The sequence below is a fragment of the Macrobrachium rosenbergii genome, chromosome 46, assembly GCF_040412425.1.
Source record: "Macrobrachium rosenbergii isolate ZJJX-2024 chromosome 46, ASM4041242v1, whole genome shotgun sequence".
Lineage (NCBI taxonomy): Eukaryota > Metazoa > Arthropoda > Malacostraca > Decapoda > Palaemonidae > Macrobrachium > Macrobrachium rosenbergii.
In genome coordinates, this window is record NC_089786.1 from 15198509 (window position 1) to 15221376 (window position 22868).

Sequence of the window (22868 nt, forward strand, 5' to 3'; positions counted from 1 at the left end):
TTCTCTTCTTTTAACCTCGCCGTTATGTCTTTTCATCTCTTGATCTTTGGTTTTTTCTTATTTCTTCGTCTCCCTCTCCTCTCTTTGTGCCTCGTCGCTCCGTCAAGACCCGACGCGGGGCAAGACTCAATTTTTATTGCCCGAGTAAAGATTTCTCTCACCCAACCCACCCCCTCCTCCCACACCCCCGACCCACACCCCGGCTACCCCCTGCGTACTCCACACCCACACCGGAGGCGAAAATGAATTCTCATCCCGAGGGAAAAGAAGCTGTTGCTGATGTGGGGGTTGCTGGGGGGTGGGTGGGGGGAGGAAGGGGGGATGGAAGGGTTGGTTTTGGGGACTGAGAAAGGGGCGATATCACTCTTCTTAGAAGGTGGCCGCCCGCTTCTCCCCACCTCCCCAGCATATTCCCTTGGATGGTTGAGTGTGATGGATGAGGATAGAGATACAGGCGTATCTCATCCATTTCTCTCTCTCTCTCTCTCTCTCTCTCTCTCTCTCTCTCTCTCTACATAATTCTTACCTTTTAGACGGGGTAATTTTTATTCCCTCCATATAAATAATGTAACGGCAGATATGAGTTCATTGACGGCCTCCCTTATAAAGAGAGAGAGAGAGAGAGAACTGACTTTCGGAATAGGGATTCTCCGTCTTCAATGTAATTGAACTGATCAATCATCTTTTTCATGTGCTTTATCTCTTTCCCCTTTAGTTCTTTCAAGTTTCATCTTTCACCTTTTCAAAGTCTTTTCTTTTTTATTGAGCACGCTCCCCCTCCCCCCTCCTCGCCCATCTCTCTCTCTCTCTCTCTCTCTCTCTCTCTCTCTCTCTCTCTCTCTCTCTCTTCTAATTACATCTAATGATATAACAATTTTTATTTACATCTCTCGGCAGCCAATTGATAACGGAATTAGGTGGATTTGGCCCCACTGGAGTAAACATTACTTCCGTTTGGCCAAGAGGGCCATATCTCCATTCCATTTATTATTGTGTAAAAACGGAGACCCCAAATGTAAGGCTGTGCATGAAAAATGAGTTGAAACACTGAAACATAGAAGATGCCAGAGAATTCTGTATTTTGTTATCTATTTCTTTTTGCTAACTTTACTTTTAATATTTGTGTGTTTTTGGATTTTGCTGTTTTTGACGGGGCACTAGATAATCATTTCTTTAACAAAATTGGAAATACATATAACTAACTTATTGTTTGCGTAAAACGCGAAAGAGAATTGGATCATTGTTTAGAAATGAAGAGTAAGAGAGGGTGGACTGGGTAGTGTAGAAAATAATTGGCACATCTTTCTGATAATTTTAAGCGTTTTATTAGTTTTCGGTGAAAGAAAACTATTGCGACGGCTTTGTCTGTCGTCCCTCAGATCTTAAAAACTACTGAGACTAGAGGGCTGCAAACTGGTATGCTGATCATCTACCCTCCAATCATCAAACATACCAAATTGCAACCCTCTAGCCTCAGTAGGTTTTATCTTATTTAAGATTAAGATTAGCAATGCATCGTGCGTCTGGCAGCGCTTTCCAGAGGCGTCGCCGACGCACCTTCACTTAACCGCATCTGGATGATCGTAGCTGAGATGTGTAAAGGACCTTGCATGCAGCTTTATACGTTGTACAGTAAACTCGATTGGGCCGAAGAAACTTCGGCACAATTTTTACTTGTTTCTATTGCTACTGCCAACTTAGTCAAGATTACTGCTGCTTAAGAAAAAACTGTTTCGGTTAACTCAAATTGTGGAGATAGTATTTTTGGAAATTTCTTAATTTCTCAATTTTTCATACTTAGTATTTTTGTAGCATAATAATGTTTCATATTTTTGTCGTTCAAATTGTCCTATTATTCATACAGAAAAGCCTTTAACTGACATTAGTGTCTTAACGAAGCATCCAGGGAGTGGAATAGCCATATGTGAGAAATTAGAAAATTCCAAGTTAAGAAAATAACGATAAATATAGGAAAATCCACAAATTGATTAATAAGTGCATACTCAGCGACCAATAATATATGTCACGAAAACTGCAGTATATAAAAATAAAGCAAGTCATTGTTACATGTCGTTTCTTTGTAGTGTTAAAACATGTCTGAACTTCTTCCGTAAACCTTTTACAACTTCGGAATGTATGTGGTTAGTATCGTATGGTTAAAGGACCACCAATATTGAAAATTATTAACTTTCAGAAACTTTGTGCGTTTGTCATTAGATACTCTCATATGTTCTCATTTCTTCTATTTTTTGTCTCTTTAGTTTTCTGAAAAGATAAGTATTGTGTCGGCTTTGTCTGTCTGTCCGCACTCTATTCTGTCCTCACTTTTTCTGTCCGTCCTCAAGTCTTAAAAACTACTGAGGCTAGAGGGCGGCAAATTGGTATGTTGATCATCCACCCTTCAATCGTCAAACATGCCAATTTGCAGCCCTCTACCCTCAGTAGTTTGTATTTTATTAAGGTTAAATTTAGCCATAATCGTGCGTCTGGCAACGATATAAGCCAGGCTACCACCGGGCCATGGTTAAAGTTTCATGGGCCGCGGTTCATACAGCAATATACCGAGACCACCGAAGGATAGATCTATTTTCGGTGGTCTTGATTATGCGATGTACAGAAAACTCGACTGCGCCGAAGAAACTTTTCGCGCATTTTTTACTTGTTTTATATTTTTCCCAGACTGTGATTTAATGATAAAATTTACCTTGTGCTCTTTCTACGTCTTTTAATCTGAGGTGCAAACACTTCCTGTGTCATTATTATTAATGATGCTTGCGTTAACGCTCTCTCTCTCTCTCTCTCTCTCTCTCTCTCTCTCTCTCTCTCAGTATTGCTCTCTCGCTTTGAGAAGAGAATTTTTACTCAGCGGCCATGTGTCTCGTGCTGTAGCTACTAATATTGGCGTCCTCCTATACGATCTGACCTCGATGTAAACTTTCCGTCAAACAATTTTCTGGCTACTGACCAAGAAAAGAGTTAACCGAATATAGTAAGTTGCTGATGTAGATAAACAGTACACACACACACACACAATATATATATATATAAATATATATATATATATATATATATATATATATATATATATATATATATATATATATATATATATATATATATATATATATATATTTATTTATATTTATATATATAGTATATACATACATATATAATATATACATATATATAAATATATACATATATAATATATATATTTATATATATATACATATATAAATTACGTATATATATAAATTTACTATTTATCTACATCAGCAGCTTACTATATTCGATTTAACATCAGCAACTCTTTCTTGGTCAGTAGATAGAAAATGGTTTGACTGAAAGTTTACATCGAGGTCAGACCGTATAGGAGGACGCCATTATTGGTAGCCACATCACGAGACACACCAGCAGCCAGAGGTATTATTATTATTATTATTATTATTATTATTATTATTATTATTATTATTATTATTATTATTATTATTAACACGGCCGCTGAGTAACAATTCTCTTCTCAAAGCTAGAGAGCAATATAATGACAGGATAGAGACCAATGAGGTAACTCCTACAAATTCAAGGTATTACATTTTGTCAGTGTTTCCCTGTCATTCCACATCCTTAATCCCACACATAACAACCTCTCTCTCTCTCTCTCTCTCTCTCTCTCTCTCTCTCTCTCTCTCTCCAAAAGATGATATGATCCCGTCGAATAGAGCAAACTGGCCATGAAATTGAAAACGGTATGTGTACGCGAAAGCCACTCAGCTCCCCTCTATCGGCTCTGGGAGGCTCTTGTGGAGCCTTAGACGACTCCTCTCTGCCTACCCTTCCTCTTCCTCTTCCTCTTCCTCTTCCTCATCCCCCTTTTCTCCACTTCTTCCTCTTACTCCTCATGAAGGAACGATCACTTCAGTTTTCTGTTCTTATTTACTGTACACCAATCTGTCCAGCCGCTTTTCTTTCGTGGCTTATAGGCTTTTGGCAGACTGACTCTCTCTCTCTCTCTCTCTCTCTCTCTCTCTCTCTCTCTCTCTCTCTCTCTCTCTCTCATGATGCCTCGAGGAAATATTTAATCCACAATCAACACGATCTGTTTTTAGTTGAATAAATACATTATTAAATACGTTGTTATTCAAAACTATCAGACCTTTATATGGGACAAGCCTCAATGCCATTAACATGCAAAGCAAGCTTACACATAATAAGCACTTTTATGGGAAGAAAAGACCGCAGATCTCTACCACGGCTGAGAAATCAGTCCAGCGATAGGTCACGCCTGATATTACCAAAAATGACATTCCTCTCTCTCCAAAATCCAATCACTTCTTGACAGTCAGGAGATCCAGTTGTGAGAAAATTTTCGTAAAATTTCAATGATGATTTTTGCATAATCATGCTAACAAACGTGCAAACAAACAAACAAACTACCAGAACGAAAGGATAACTTGACAAGGATACATGCAAAGGTCTGCCCCAAAAAGAGAAATCATCGGTAATTTCCGAGAAATCTTCATCAGAAGAGTAAACTAATCAGTGATAATGGTGCTTCAAGAAACTGTAATGAATTGATGGTATTCACAAATATTTGACAAGGGTCATGGCGAAAAGAATGTCTTAAATTCTGAAGTTGTAATTCACTTGAATTTTAGTAGGGCACTTTATTTATATACGTACGTATGTATGTATGTATGTATGTATATATATATATATATATATATATATATATATATATATGTATATATATATATTTATCTATATTTATATATACAATATATATATATATATATATATATATATATATATATATATATATATATATATATATATATATATATATATATTACATGTATAGATATTTGTCTCGACAAACAGAGAGAATTCCATTGAACTGAAGGAAAATATTTTCTCTGTAAATTCATAGTTATTTCAAATTACTCAAGTTATTTCAAGCAAAGAGAAAATTAAAAGTCCGAGGGGAAAATAGCGATGCAGAATATCGCTATCTTCAAAATCTTCTGATATATCCCACAACAAAGTCTGATCCCTCGGAACAAGAGCAGTTTCTTCAACTTCCTGAACTTCCAAATAAAAGTCTTGGAATTTGTCCCAGCATCTGACACGTACTCTTTTTCACTCTGATATTTCCTTTTTATATTCAGGACGGAGATATTGCTTATGGTTATATATACAGTATATACAGTATATACATATAAATATATATATATATATATATATATATATATATATATATATATATATATATATATGTGTGTGTGTGTGTGTGTGTATTGTATACATAATATATGTTTGTAAATAAAATATACGTATATATATGTATCTATTTATGTATGTATGTATGTATGTACATGTATTTATAAACACACACTTTTCTGGTAGCGTCTCCCATTTCGTCTTTTGCACGTACATCAGTACATAAAAAAAAATATTATATATATATATATATATATATATATATATATATATATATATATAGTATGAGAGAGAGAGAGAGAGAGAGAGAGAGAGAGAGAGAGAGAGAGAGAGAGAGAGAGAGAGAGAGAGAGAGAATGGGTATGTGTGTGTGATATCTGTATCTATGTATATGAATATGTATACCCTTCCCTTTAAGGGGGTGGCATAAAAAAAATTCTGCATTTCATGTGTAAGAGGCTCAGATTATTAGAGAGATCTGGATCAAATTTCTTAATACTTCCTCTAGTTTCGGAGCGCTCCTATTTGTATTTTCAAATCCCTCATCTATTCTACAAAATGAGATTATTCATCAATTTCTCACAGTATATTGCAAGAGATTCATTCATATAGAAATATTGAAAACTTTAATATCTATCATTTTTATTTTCATAATACATAATGGTTCTGGTGAGCATGACGAATTAACATTAAATAGCTGCTATTTCGTGAAATGATTGAATCGCACGGATGAATTTTGCTAATGTTGCTTAATGACGGTATGAAATTTTCATTACCTTGGTAGAGATGATTCTCTGGTTATTAAGTTAATTTGTCCATTCTGGGCATAGTTGTGGTGTGTATGCTATTTGGCATTCACCCCACAATATGATTCTCTCACTCTTACCTGTAATAGAGTGAAGATGGTATTTTAATGTGTGTTCTTGGATCCCATTTCTCGTCGTTGTTTGCCAAGGATGAAGGGCGATAATAGAGTGATACCTTCCTGGGTAAACCACATTTTAAGAGGGCGTAGTAGAAGAGTGTACAAAATACATAAGCGTATATAATAGAATCGTAACAAACATATGAGCACCGTAATAAGGAATCGTATCATACATATATGAGGTAGAACTTACAGGATCGAAGCCTGTGTGTCGGATTCAATACTAAACACAATAATAATTGGTTATACTTATACATCACAATATTAGGTTAACATGATGCAGTACTAGTGCAATAGCTTTGAACTGAACGCGTCCACTGGACTGAGTTTTCCCACGCTCGTTACATGAGTATCTTATGTACATAACAATAGTATCATGTAAAACTGTGATTAAAGAATACGGCTCTAAACATTTATAATTTGCAGTTCTAAAACTTGATGAGACTGGAATCGACAGCTATTGCAGAGTCTTTTTTTATGAGTTCGCTACTCCTTTTCCAACCTCGTTTCTACCCACCATATATGACTAACCACCAGGTACGTTATTTTTATATGGGATTAACACACACACACACACACACACAGAGAGAGAGAGAGAGAGAGAGAGAGAGAGAGAGAGAGAGAGAGAGAGAGAGAGAGAGAGAGAGAGAGAGAGAGAGAGATTTAAATGAATGAGCCTAAAACACTCTGCCTCGCTGGGAAGTCGAACGACTAGCATGGCCGATATTTCACGACGTCCAGAGTATGTAAATGAGAAGGGAAATGCGAGTAGATCAGCGTATGATTAAGAAGTGGTAGGAAGGAGGAGGCGAGGAAGAGCTAACAAGCCCTGGACAGGTGTAGCGAAGGATGCATTGTAAAGGAAGGTCCTCAATATCATCAAGGAAGCATGAGAGACCTTGTCAGACACAGGTTGAGGATGTTGTGGGTGAAATAGGGTTTGATTTCCAGGAAATGAGTCTCCTCTGTAGATATATGAAGCAGGTATTCTAGATGTTCTCTGCACCCTAGTTTCATTAACAAATCAGGTTTTAAAGTATGGATGTGGCCGCGACCTGCGTGTATATGCTCGCAGTCTCTGCAGCAAATCTCTAGTAGAGTATATGATATAATTTTATCTTCCACGTTTTCTATAGATATAACTATTTCGTAGGCAGCGCGTTTTCTTTCAAGTAGGCTTTTGGGTAACTTGCAAACATTCCCCAACCCCATCCCTCCCCTCATATCTGAAATAACGGATTTACTAAAGCATTTCGTCTTGTCTTTAGAAGGAGCGAGGAACACCATGCGTAGAGAGTTGAACAGAACGAACTATGTTAGAGTAGAGAGAGAGAGAGAGAGAGAGAGAGAGAGAGAGAGAGAGAGAGAGAGAGAGAGAGAGAGAGAGAATCTTAATAAAATGGCCAACTTGAACAAACCCCATTTTCATCCCTGCTCCTAACCACCATACTTTCTTGCTCTCTGTCTCCCTCCTTGACTTCTTAATATCATCGTTAGCTGGGAAAGCGGGTCCGTGCTGTTCGTGAAAATAATAGGTATTACGATTAATAAATAGTTTAGTTGGATTAGCGGGTCCTATTTCGGGACTGTCATAAGGCGTCCATGAATATTTTGTGTTGAAATACAGGACTGGAGCAGCGAACCTTAAATACTGGCAATAAAGCCTTGCTCATAACGCTGTAGTGTGTTAGAAAACAGAAGGAGCCCGAGGTTATCTGGTTATGGAACTCTTTGGTAACTTTTTTTTTTTATTTTATTTTATTATTTCAAGAAAATAAGTTTTCCTCGAAGATATTCTTCCATCATTATGGTAATTTTATTTCCTGGCAATTAGTCAGTTTACAGAATTATCTTAAGAGCTGATTAACGCAGCTGCGTTCGCTTTTATGAATTTGATTAGTTTACTTGCGTTCTCTCTCTCTAGCCTCTCTCTCTCTCTCTCTCTCTCTCTCTCTCTCACCGTCACCTTTCTAGAAAGGATTCTTTCTATGTGCCTTTAACCTTAACCTCTCTTAGACTCTGAGTTATTCTTTCAATATTTGACTGGAAAATCGCATAAGTAAAGAATATTTGTGATTAGTAAAGTTTGTATGTATGTATTGCACGTGGACTGCAAACAGCTTGTTCATGAATAACATGCATTATACATGGAGACACTCATTAATGTCTTTTGTTAGAAAGGGGAATAGATGTTTTGCCTTCGGCTGCATGCCACTCAAACAGCAATGCGAATCTTACATTTTAGTGAATACACATGTGTTATATTTTAAAATAATTATTTGGCTAATGTACTGTACATGTCCGGAGAAACTCATACTTTGTCAGTGTATAACACGTGTTATAACACGTGTTACACAGGGAAATGCATGATTTCTGTCAGGTTATGTTAGTTACAAGTATAGGTATATCTTTTAATACGTTTTTATTTAGCTTGTTATTTTGCCTGTATGTTTGTTTGTCCTAGTCAAATCTTGTAACTCAATTTTCGACCTGTTCCCTTCGCCCGGTGGACTTGAAATTGTGCATGGTTACTCAATTCCGGTGACAACACAACCTTACATGGTCAGTAGGTCAGCAGTGACCTTTGGTAACCCTATAGTGACTTCTCCTAGCATCTCAGGATTTTTCACAATTTCTTCGACTCGGTAAATAACTCTACGGATTTTTCAAACCTCCTTTGGCTCGACGGGATATTAATTCCGTTAGCTACAATCATAAATCATTTACAGTTTCTGTCAAAACTAAAAGGTATAAAATAAAAAATAAGAAAAAAAACATTCTTTCAAACACGCTTTTATTAAAATGCACCAAAAAGTGAAAAATAGATTTTGGTGTGTCTCAAAAAGTTATTTTTCACTTTTAAGTGCATTTTAACAAAAGCGTGTTTTTAAAATTTGGTGTTTTTTTTTTTTTTTTTTTTAGAGCAGGACGTGCTACGAAGGAATATGCATATTTGCTTGAGTGTAGATACGTATGCTACACAGAATTGTTTCATGTTTGTAAATATTTTACAAACAGGAAATTAGATGTCATAATTAAGAGAATCTAAATGCGGTACGCAACACAAATGCGTATTTTATATAATACAGAGAATATACATTTTTATGCATGTGCTTATCGTGAGGTAGGCAATGCATACGCTTTTATGCAAAGGCGGATTATTTCTGGCAGATCGCTTACACGTTATATGTAATGCTGTGCGATATAATGTAAATCAGGAGAGATAAACATGCATATGTATATATATATATATATATATATATATATATATATATATATATATATATATATATATATAATGTATACATACATACATATATATATATATATATATATATATATATATATATATATATACATAATTTATACAGCACTTATCTGCGAGCATGCCTATAATCAACATGTATACAATATTTGATCTTTGAAGTCAGTTATCATCTTCAAAACTAACTTCGTAACTTATTAGTTTATTGTCTTAAGCTCGCGAATGGCGATAAGAGCCTTAACTAGGGGAAACATCTGCAGTGTCTACCTCCTGCGGGAGATACCTCACAAGGGCGGCAGCTGCGGCTCCCTCTTCGGTAATCGTCAGCTGTGTTCCGTAAAGTGCTCTCGGGTGTCGGGCGATTCCGTGATGTCGCTTTTGGTTTTGTTTAATTGTAAATGTTATTTTTTTCTTGTTTTTTTTTTTTAGTTACTGGTAATTCATGTGTTGTGTTGTTTTTCTTAGCGTGTTATTTCACATGTGGTCGCTATATATATATATATATATATATATATATATATATATATATATATATATATATATATATATATATATATATATATATATATATATATATATTATATATATATATATATATATATATATATATATATATATTTATATATATATATTTTATATATATATATATATATATTTATATATATATATATATATATATATATATATATATATATTTTTATATATAGTTATATATATATTCAATTGTATGTTCATGGCCTTATCAGCTTTGTCATGTGTTGCTTCAATATTCATGGTCTTAAGCTTTGTATAATAATGTTAATAATAATAATAATAATAATAATAATAATAATAATAATAATAATAATTATAATAATTGTTGCTATGGTTATTAGCCTTTATTCATATATGGTAGTAATAAATGTTATGCCTGTTTGTTAGCCATTCTGTGCTCTTGGTCTAGGATCTAGCAGTCTCACCCCAAAAGAGTTGAAATTTCGTTTAGCACCAGACCTTCGAATTGGGTGCTGCGAGTATACGCGGAGACCCGAGAAGCCATCAAAGTGTCAAGTGTTGGCATGAAAAGGTGGCCGAGTCTCCGCCGAATTAGAACAGCCCCGGAACTACCCAGTTATCCGTGTTCCGTTATCCTGTGAAGTGGTGAGAAGAGGCCTTAAGAGATATTTGAGAAAAAGATTTCGAGAACTTGTCATTCCAAACTCCTTGGAAAATTTATTGTGAATTATTAATTTTCCATAAAAATTAGAGACACTTTGCAGCTCTGCAGTTGATTGATTTCGCACTCGAAATTGTTGCAATTATATCCAAGGTATCTTTGACAGCTGCGAAATTTCTAAATATTTTTTCATCCTGGTGCTCAGCCCGAGACGGGCAAAGCTGCCCGAAAAACATTGGGCCAATGGACGTCACGGCTTAAATTTCGCAAATTCATCTCTCACAAGAAGGCATATTTAACGGTTCATGAATTAGCGAAGTGAACAGAAAATTCCATATTTTGCACGTAAACGGTTTTAAAGATTGATAAAAAAGAGTATGATCTTTGGTATAAGGGACTGCATCGCAGTGCCTGTTTGTTTGTGAAACTGAGAAGATACAGGTGATCAATCGTACTTGAAGAAATCCATAATGAGGTTCAGTAAAAAACTGGTCATAACACCAGATTCCGTCGTTAATGGACTTGAGGTGCGTGGCATTTATTGTTCTCTTTATATTGAAAGGTATTTCCATTACAGTCCTTGAATTATTTTTGTTATTCATAAAAAAATACAAGCTTGAAAAGAATTTCTTTTGTGAATGGAGAGCTGTTTTTTGCGACTGTATGGAGTTATCTGTTATGATAATCTTTCTCGAATCAAACATACACACACACACACACACACACACACACACACACACACACACACTGCTAATTTATGATTTGATAAAGGGCTCTCTCTCTCTCTCTCTCTCTCTCTCTCTCTCTCTCTCTGTGTGTGTGTGTGTGGTTACCATCGGTCCGGTGTCAGTAATTTGAACTTGTTAAGCATTATGGTTTATCATCAGTGTCAGTATCTAATTCTGCGGGCTTGTCGCCATCTTGAGTAGGTTTCTTTCGCTTCTACCATCTCTATAAATTTGGTTTGATTCATTAACATAGTAAACTAGGAATTACAAAGGATGAATGACAGTGTGCCACACTGACCCTTACCTATCCCTCCAACCATTCATTAAGAAGCTCATTGAGCAGATGACAATCTTGTATGGATATTTTGAGAGCATATATTTATCAAGAAGCATCATCATTCTCTCTCTCTCTCTCTCTCTCTCTCTCTGACATACATACATACATACATACATACATACATACATATATATATATATATATATATATATAAATATATATATATATATATATATATATATAATATATCTACCAAACCACTAGAAGGACCAAACCACTGTGCTTGTAAGTAAAGTGAAACATGAGAGACAGCAATAAAATCTCAGGCTGTTCAAAGCGTGTCACCAGCTTATCTTAATAAATCTTTTGACAAAAGCACGCCATAAAAAACGGTTCCACTTGCTGCATAATAATGAATGTATTTACACGGGGCTACTTACACCCCGCCCCCTGAGTGACGGTAATTAAATCCGAACGCTCCCAGCGTATTCCTCTAATGGCATTATTTCAGGAGCACGCTGAACAGAACGAATTCACTATATCCGATTACCTGTAACACGGCTGTGTATGATGCAGTAAATGAATTAACCATTCCCGCTAAAGATAAAATAGCTGATTATTCATTCACGCAGAGGGGGATAACATGTTGTGGCTGAAGTTTCATCCGCGTAAATGGTGAAACGTAAGTTTATTCATTAACCAGTTATTCATTTAGTCACCAACTGCATAAGTGTACTGGAAAGTTAATAAAACTGGGATCCTTTTTTCCTATTTCAGGACGCCGATTGGCTCGTTAAAACAGTCGGGTAAACGGCATTCCACTTGACGACCATCAAACGAAATGCTGACAGATTCTCTCAACCAATTTCAGATTTTTACAAAGAAGTAAGTTCCCTCCAGCAAATGAAACTGAGGCAAAACCTCAGCCATTAGAACGGGAATGGGGCCAAGAGACAACGTCATTTCCATGGAATGCAAGAGTAATAGGATTCGCTATCCGATGAGACGCGATTACGGGCGATTCCGTCGTGAAACGGGACGAGAGTTAATGTCGTCTAACTGGAATGGTTCCCTTTTTGAAATGCTACTGCCTTCCTAGAATATGGGAAAAGAGGCGGCGTGGATTACATGACCCGCTGTGTGGGTCACGAACATAAAACGGTTTCCATTGCCTATTACTGGACAATAAACTAATGAGGGAATGAACTGAATTGAATATAGAATTTAGGTCAAAGGCCAAGCACTGGGACCAATGAGGTTATTCAGCGCTGAAACGGATATTGACAATAAAAGGTTTGGAAGGTGTAACAGGAGGAAAACCTCGCAGTTGCACTATGAATCAGTTGTTAGGCGAGGGTGGAAAGTAAGATGGAAGAAAAAGAATATGAAAGGAGGTACAGTAAAAGGAACGAAAGCGGTTGCAGCTAGGGGTCGAAGGCACGCTGCAAAGAACCTTAAGTAATGCCTACAGTGTACCGCATGAGGTGCACTGACGGCACTACCCCACCTCTACGGGGAACGAGGGAACCTCGGTGGAGTAACAAGTGATAGACAAACCATTAGCACCAGCAATGACAACAATAATGATCTATGTAAACGTTGCATATAAGAGGTAAACAAAATTTATCTGATGCTCATTTCCTCTGTTCCACTTAATGAAATTCTCATGCAGTTGTAAATGGATTCCATTATTTTCAAGTAGAGTAAGTGCTTTTTTTTCAATTTCCTGCAGATATTTCTCACTCTTGGCACTGTTTTAAAGTTCAACCATATTTAGATTCATCAAATTGTAATTAATAACTAGACATTTTTCCTGATGGTTATATCGATACTGAGGGATATCATCGCCTTAACGAAAACCTATGTAAACTTATCACTTAATTCTGAAGAGCAGAAACATTGCAAGAGTAGAATAACAAACCTCCCAGACATCAGATCCTAAACCCACTCCCGGCAGCAACCGGATAGGCCCTCATTAGGGTATGATGATTAATTAGTCGAATCAAATCGGTATTGAAATTCACCACCTTTGCCACATTGCCAGGGATACTTGAACCTCGTTTAATTTTTTCTTTCAATAATATCCTACTACGCTAAGCGGGAGGCAGCGCGCAAATGTAATAATTAATAACGAGAGGCCAAACGCAATTTTCAGGATATCAAATTAACATGAGATTGATATTCCATTAGTAGAAAATTTGAAGCAGTGATAAATTTAAGGAAGATTAATAGGAGAAATAAAATAGAATAAGAAATTTACCTCTATCTCGGATAAACTATAATTCCCCAGAACTCGCTGGGTCTAAATATGTCATAAGAGGTTTTGAGGGCTCTTTCCCTCTTTTCCGCTTTCATAAAGCAGGCGCTATATTAAGCTGAATAAGGTTAATTCGGTCTTTTTCTAAAAGGCGTAGTTCTGTGCTGTAATTATTTCCACGCTTCTTTCTTCTTCATTTCTTTTATGATGCTTAACATGGTTAGTTAGGCCTCCTTTTATGAGTGTTCACAAGAGCTACCTAAACTTCAGCTTATAAATCCATTTTTATCCATTAATTTATTCATATGTTGAAATTTTCTGTCCTTTACAAACAGTCCGAAACACTGAGTTCGCATCGCGAAGTTTTCTTTTTTTTTCATTCTTCTTTGAGTCAGTTTACGAAGCATAATTCTACCTCAATTCGGACAGCAGTATTTCCATTCGCTATTCATTGTGAGCAGAATCCTTCAAGTTACCTGGAAGCTTAGTTTTTCATATTTGCCTATTTTATTTCAAATCTTTATAATTATGTATCTAACTCCCTAAACCTTCCAAAATTTTTGGCAGAAACTCTCGTTCACTTCTATTATTTTTCTGCTCGAAAGAACGCCACAAAGCTTGCATAAATTTAAGTTCAGAATCCCTCTTCAGCTTTATATACCTCTCTCTCTTTCTCTATCTCTCTTTTATGGGCTGAAACCATAAAGCTACCAACGTTCGCACAGCAGCAGCATTTCCGCAGGCAACTTTAACTTTCTTTAAACTTTTCCCACTCGTTTCATATACAAAAGTCTCGAAGTCACGCAAACTTGCGCTGGACTATTTTTTGTCGACTGTTCCACTTCTTTATCCTCGGTAGCTGGTGGTCACGATACTCGTTTAACCAGAGAGCGGGACAGTTCTCGATTCTCAGGACAGGTTAAATCACACAGCGCCTCTCTTGACCTAAGCACTGAATTATGGACCCGATACTTTGCTAACAGCTTTGGGTTACGGCCATTGTGGACAAGGGCTAATAACCTCATCCAAAAATATTTGATGGAAAAATAAAGAGAAGTACCTGGAGGACCTACCAACTCACCGGATTAAAAGGTAGACACGCGTCCATGCACACACACATATGTGTGTGTGTGTGCTATGTGAGAACAGTGAGTGTATATATCCAGAATATATATATATATATATTAAATATATATATATTATACATATGAATAATCTTTTCCTGTAATACTACAGTGTAATATGAAAATAAGAAGGCCCATAAAACACTATTTAGACGTTGAAAACCATATATTTCGGGCACTTGTTTCTGTGCTAAAACCTGTTCACCGGTAGAATATGGACTAGGTGGAAAGTTACAATGGTATATATACAAAACCATGAAGGTGTGGCCAAAGGCCTCCGATGTTAATGAGGTGGCGTTTCTTAAGAACAGGAGATTGACCAAATTCCCTAGTGGTTTTGGCCTCATTAGCTCCCGTTTGGCGATGGATCTGGCGGTCGCGTTTCTTGGTCATCTTCTTCAAATCAATAAAGTTCAAGAACTTCTAAACGATGCGGAGACCTACGACAAATTAACGAAAGATCCCACAACAAATATTGCTGCTCAGTTTAACAAATCAGTTAGAACCATAGGGGGCAATAAAAAAGACATAGAATTACTAGAGACATTCAAGGTAATCAACCCCTCTCTCCCCTATTTTTACGGCCTCCCGAAAACACATAAAGATGGGATTCCTTTACGCCCCATAATATCTAGCAGGGGCTCTTTCATGTACAAATTATCAAAATGGCTCGCAGACTTGTTATCACCCTTTCTAGGAACCTTCTCATCCTCCCACGTCAAACATGCAGAAGATTTCATACAAAAATTTAATAGTTTAAACATCCCCTCAAACAACATCAAACTGCTCAGTCTAGACGTCGATTCATTATTTACCAAAGTCCCGATTGCCGACGTGTTGTTTTTCTTAGAGAGGAAGTTACAACCATATGAAGACCATTTTCCTCTTGGCATAGATAAAACTTTAAAACTTATCAACCTCTGTGTAACTAACAACGTGTTTTCTTTCAATGGTAATTTTTACAAACAAAAATTTGGCTGTAGCATGGGAAGTCCCCTATCACCCCTTCTAGCAAACTTGTACATGGAATATTTCGAAACAAAACTTTTGTCGTCTATCAAACCCCATAACATGATCTGGCTTAGATACGTAGATGATATCTTTACTTTCTGGGACAATAGCTGGGGGACTTTAAGGAATTTTTAATAGGCTAAATTCGCTAGTTCCGACCATAAAATTTAAAACAGAATGGGAAAAGGACGGAAAACTGCCGTTCCTAGATGTACTGATCATAAGAAAACAGAACAGGTATGCATTTACAGTATATAGAAAACCCACCTTCGCTGTCTCCTACATTCATTTCTTAAGCTACCACGACGTCTCCGTAAAAATCATGGTAGGGTGCAACCTATTCCTCAGAGGACTTAGGATATGTTCAAATGAGTACCTGGATCAAGAATTTAACACGATCCGCCAACACCTAACGCAACTGCTCTATCCACCACACATTATCGAGAGGGCTATTAATAAAGCAAATAAAATATACTACAGAGGTCCCACTCACAACAGACAAATAGATTTCAACAACAAAATAAAGCTTCCATACGATGAAAACATCCAAAAGGCCACCGAGCAACTCAGTTCTGATAATCCTTTCATTTTCCATTATCCCAAATCCATCGGGAGTTCGCTCGTTAACGTATACTTAAATAACAAAGGGAAGAAGCCGGAGTTTACAAGATACCGTGTAGTAATTGTCATGACATTTATGTAGGCGAGACAGGTAGATCGCTCTCGCAAAGAATAACAGAGCACAAAAGATCAGTACGTTACGCTTCGGAGAGTTCGGGAATTTTCTTACATATTAGAAATACAGGGCATGTCATTAACTGGAGTGGGGCGGAGTTGGTTTTCAAGAGTAGCTGTCCGTACAAAAGAAAGATGCTGGAATCTGCTATCATCAATCAAACCAACAATATGAACCTGTCAGGAGGACATTGGAAATCGGACGCCATTGACACCTTAATCCTCGCACCCTTTGAAGAAGATGACCCAAGAAACGCGACCGCCAGATCCATCGCCAAACGGGAGCTAATGAGGCCAAAACCACTAGGGAATTTGGTCAATCTCCTCCTTCTTAAGAAACGCCACCTCCTTAACATCGGAGGCCCAAGGCCACACCTTCATGTTTTTGTATATATACCATTGTAACTTTCCACCTGTCCATATTCTACCAGTGAACAGGGGCACAGAAACAAGTGCCCGAAATATATGGTTTCAACGTTTAAATAGTGTTTTATGGGCCTTCTTATTTTCATATATATATATATATATATATATATATATATATATATATATATATATATATATATATATATATATATATATATATATATATATATATATATATACATACAAATAATATTTATATATATATTGTATATATATATATACTATATATATATGTGTGTGTGCCGTGGGCTAACACCCTATATGCATATATACGGTAGTGTAAAGAACTTTCCAGATTTGTTGAATTATCTTGGTTTTGCGAAGGAAATCTTAATACGTCACAGTAAAGCAATTGAAAAATATGTATACCAGGAATGAGTTCAAATTCTAGATGAAATATTTGATAACATCGCAATCTAATTATAGGGTTTGCAATGGTAATTTTGATTTATATTGGCTGATAGTCGATTATCAATTATTTGTTTGTCGTTAATAGTTGTTTTCCTTTAACAGTAAGTATTTTGAATGTTTTTAACACCTTTTATCAGTTGTTTATGCCCTTGCATTTTAATGTATTTTTTATCGTTGTTTCTTTTTTGCATTTCTGATCTTATCATTCATTATTATCTTATTCTTAAATTCAAGCATTTTGAGTGTTTTCATGTACCTTTAATTAGTTCTGTATGCTTGCCCATTTTCGTAAGTCTTATCTCTCCCTATTATCTTCCCCTAAATTTTATTAATTTTAAGCTTTTAGGACCACCCTTTATTTATTGCTTAAGCCTGAACATTTCCATGTGATTGTTCATCCTATCATACTTATTATTTATTATTTCGTTTTATTGATCCATGTCCCTTCCCACCTCTTCCCCCTTGGCGTTTATAGCCGAGATACGACACGGCCACCGGCATGCGAAGGGGTCTGATAGTTCTCGGACCCGAATCCACCTTCAGAGGCAAAAGCTATGACTCGGCCACTCTCGACTTCGAAGTAAGTATCCGAGTGCCTGACGACTCTCCCTTTTCGTGTTGCCTCCTACGACACTGTGGTGAAAGGTTCAAGGAAGAGAAGTACAATGGTGGAGGTTACGGTTTATTATTTTTTATTATGTATTTTCTCTCTTTTATTTTTGCATCAAGGTGAGTACTCTAGAGCGCAGTGATTTTTTTTTTTTTTTTTTTTCTGTCTTCCAAGCAGTTGGGTAAGTTGAAAAGGAGAGGTTATTACATTGGTGGAGTTTCTATTTGTTCATCTTTAAATTTGTTCCTCATCAGTCTGTTTTTGTATCATGGCTTCGAGGTCTTACTCAGGTGCTCGATCTTACTTTGGTGATACTATAATATATATATATATATATATATATATATATATATATATATATATATATATATATATATATATATATATATATATATATATATTATACATATATCCATATATATATTGTGTGTATATATATACTATATATATATTTGATAAATGTATATATATGTATATATGTGTGTGTGCGTGCGCGCACTGCGCACGTGTGTATATGCATGAATGAATGCTTGGCGCCCTTGAGCTTGGGCGCAACTATAGATATTTATTGCCTTTGTCTTCTTAAATATTGCGCTGGAGTAAGGTAAATTTAAATAGGAAGTTTGTCGTAGGATGAGTTGTCGAAAAATCGTCATTGTTTTATATATTTTGAAAAACGAAAACTAATACAACTGCATTTTATATTTCGATTTATAAAACGTGCTCATGGATAGAATTCATGATCATGATGATGAAAATTGGAGAATTTTATGTAAAATGAATTCATCGGTCATGAAATTTAGTATTGTCTTTAGTTGAATTCATTGAAGTATTCATAAAAATCACCCCAATTTTAAATGTAACTTATCAAAAATATCATAAAGGTTCCAAAGTTTGATCTTAAATCGAATCTAGTACATTTAGCATTGGTTACCTCACATTCATATTTAATCGAATTCATCAGAACGTATCAAAGACGCAACCGCATATCTTCATAAAATGATTTTTAAAATAAATCTCTTAGCAGCTAATGCAAATTTGAGATATAGTTTCAAGAAATAAATTTTTTTTTTTTTTGTAAATTCAGTTACAAAATTCACCAGTTCCCTAAATTCCCTTTATGAATAAAGCGTTTACAGCGGCCTTACTGCAAGTTAATTGGTACATGAAGTAATTACTGTTCCCACTTACAAAATGTAATTGTTAATAGTATTTTCAAATGAGCTGCTTTTCTAGCCCATTCCAGCATATTGCTGTTAATCTTTCTCGAAAGTAACCAGCACTGGGGAAAACTAGTATTTGCGTATTATGTGACAAATACAAACACACACACACACACACACACACACACACACACATATATATATATATATATATATATATATATATATATATATATATATATATATATATATATAATGTTGACTACGTGGTGTAAAATTTTTAGCCAATATGCTTGAAGAGCTGTTTCTAATTATGTGGTATAGTCTTCATTAATTTCTTCATTAGCCATCTGCGTAAAATTGTTGCATCTCATCGCCTGAACGTTTGCAGTGGTCACGGTTACAGTGCCAGAACATTTGGAAACGTGAACGAAGTTCGGTTTTCGTATCTTCCCTCAAACATTTCACTAGCCCACTTTTTTTTTTTTTTTTTTTTTTTTTTTTTTGCTCGGTCCTTACTTCCTACACATTCGAATTGAGCCGCGTGACAGTTACATGGTCTCTAATGCTTAATAACGTAGTTGACATCAGTAACACAGGTCAGAGAACTTTCCTTGAGCCATTGTCTTCGGTGACGGAGATTTCTGAGAGCTCGTGTATTATTATGTGTTTGATCGTGAAGTTTCCTTTTGTGTTTACCGCGAGGGTATCAGGAGTTTGCTACGGAAATGTTTCAGTAAATGGTCGTTATATTTCTCGTGTTTCTGTTTATTATGCTTTTTAATACTTTCGTCCTTTCACTGTTGTTTATTTGGGCACCACTCTAATATAATCTTGACCTTCCTTAAGTTAGCCAAACATAGGGGTACCGTAACGTAGCGCTCTTAAACTGGCATTGTAACTTAATTTCCCTAACCAAACTTAACATATGAAACCGGTTAACCTTGCCCCCTAACCTAATCTAACATTCAGATCCCATAACTTGACCTTTATGACCTAGAGTAGCATACTGTGGCCATGACCCCAAAAATATCTTGAAAGTTCCTACTATAAACCTTAATTTAACTGGACATATGGGTGTGGTAACTTAAAATCCTTAACCTAGTTTAACATATGCCGTAACCTAACAATTTACAGAGTTAATATAAAATTCTCACTATCTAACCTGGCACCATAACCTAACCTTACTTACAACTGCCGTAACCTAATATCATAGTGGGGAAAATCGATTCATGTCCAACATACTATAGTAATCTTATATACTGATGCATTCATGTAATAATGTTTTTCTCAGTGAAAAACGTTTCTGTATTTTTTGAAATTGATAGGGATATTTCAGAAAATATAATTTACTTTTTTAAAATATAGCCAGCGACTGATTTTTTAAAAAATATCAAATTAATTTCTATTTTATAAGGGAAATCGGAAGGTTTCACATCCAGTCCCCAGAATTTATATCCAACTTTCTCCGATATTATTTAATGTTTTGTAAAGATTCTAAACTAGTGTTTTTATAGAGTGTAAATTTCAGTAGCGATCTTGAAGAATATCATGGCAAAACTTGATTGCAGACTGACTTGTCAGAGCGCCAGTGAAGATTTACATGACAACCGTGGAAACTAAAATATTTTTGATATGTTGACTGAAAATAATGCATCAATCCCAAAAAGAACTAAAATAATTCGTTAAATATCATATTACCATATTAATTTCAAGCCAAGTTTTACTCATTTCCATTATACCGTTTATCAGGTTTTATGCGTCAGGGATGAAAGAGTTCCGAATTTTTATAACATCCTACTATCCTAACATATTGAAGCATTCCAGATTGCAAACTTCAGTTGCTTATTCTAGCATTGGTTCTTTAAAGCAACTACTTCTGAACAAAGTTACTCAACCATTTCTCTGAGTGGGCTTCGAAAGCTGTTCATTCCTGCAATGTTAGCTTTACAATCGATAGTAAGCTGAAGAACATGGAATGCTTTTGAGGCAAGAGACAGTTTTGTCAAATTTCGTCAAACTTCATGCACCACTGAAGCTCATTCTGCTTTTATGGTTCATTTATGTACAGTGTTCTCTCTGCACTTCATTCTCATTCAGATAAGTTCTCTCTCATTCTTTCTCTCTATCTATCTATCTATCTATCTATCTATCTATCTATCTATCTGTATATATATTTATATATATACATATATATATGTGTGTGGGTATGTATATCATGCATGTCTATATGTATATCCATAAAAAAGTGTGTACTATAAGCCTGTTAGCTCTGTTAAGAGAGTGGAGCTAGAATAGTAAAGACATCCAGTTCTCAGGAAGTCTCCCAGCTTACGGTGGCACGCACGCGCAGTTGGGTCGGCCGGTGGTCGGCAGGCAAGTATGGAACTACGGGCCATGAGAGTACAAGCATAATGTTCTACCACCGAGCTACTGTACACGCACACATGCACATTAAAGATTCTTAGTTAGATGAATACACTTATATATAAATATTTCACTAAATCTTTCGATTGTATCAAGGGATTTTGGTTTCAGTTTTTTAAGTGTCTTCAAAAACTTATTCTCTTCACCTCACCCTTCCCCCACCCACTTCCAGAACACACTCACACAGCGGCACGTTTTTAAATGAAAAACCGATGAACCGAAAATGTGAATTGACTTCGATTGTGTGGGATGATCATTACACGAGTAATAAATGTTTTACTTTTATTCAATTTTTACTTCATTTGTTTTTTATTCGATTTTTTTTCTTTGTCTTTTCTTGAGATCTCGTTCACATTCATTCTGAGAGAGTTTTTTTTTTACTCTTTTGTAACATTTGCTCTCTCTCTCTCTCTCTCTCTCTCTCTCTCTCTCTCTCTCTCTCTCTCTCTCTCTCTCTCTCTCTCGCAAAATCGTCTCTTAAATTATATGTCTCCGTCAGAAGGCCCATTTCTAAGTCAGGTTGATATCCCTTCCGTATTTTGAATGGCACGATGTTATTGGAAAAAGAGGAGGTGACAGAGATCCTTGATTGAATGCCATGGAAGAAATTGATACGGTAATGGAGGCATTGCATATATATGTGTATATGTATATATATAAATATATATATATATATATATATATATATATATATATATATATATATATATATATATATTAATATATATATATTTATATATACATAAGTGTGTGTGCACTAAAAGTTGTTTATTTTAATATGTTATAAAGAAATACTAGAGTTAAGTTTAAAAAAAGCAAATAACATCCTAGGCTTGCATAAACTTCGTCCATCTATTTCAAAAGAAATAAGTAAAAGTAATGTAATGTAAGTTTAGTTAAGTTCAGATGACAACAAAACAATTTGCCTGTTGATTTTACATCAAGTTATATCCAGTAAGAGGTAAGGTGTTTTCCGAAAACAAGATTTAAAAAAAAATCACCTCTCTTGCTCTTTTATGAAGGAATAATCCACGTCTTCTTTTTTGAGATCAGCCGTTTTTAGCTGTGTACGTTTGTTCCCACTGTTTTATACATCCTAGCCTGCATGATGTAATATTTTTTTTTCTAATAGTCAT

The 22868-nt window shown here is 35.6% G+C and overlaps 1 protein-coding gene across 14 annotated transcripts in view; it reads left to right on the plus strand.

Moving 5' to 3' along the window:
* Positions 1 to 22868, plus strand: part of LOC136830235 (atrial natriuretic peptide-converting enzyme) — an 848233-nt gene that overhangs the window by 598218 nt on the left and 227147 nt on the right. For 3 of the 14 annotated variants that reach the window (XM_067089543.1, XM_067089551.1, XM_067089550.1), the window contains one exon: positions 18008 to 18112. The exons of the other annotated variants lie outside the window; for them this stretch is intronic. In XM_067089543.1, coding sequence (XP_066945644.1) covers positions 18008 to 18112 — 105 coding nt within the window. The remainder of the gene's footprint in view (positions 1 to 18007; positions 18113 to 22868) is intronic. 14 annotated transcript variants of the gene reach the window in all.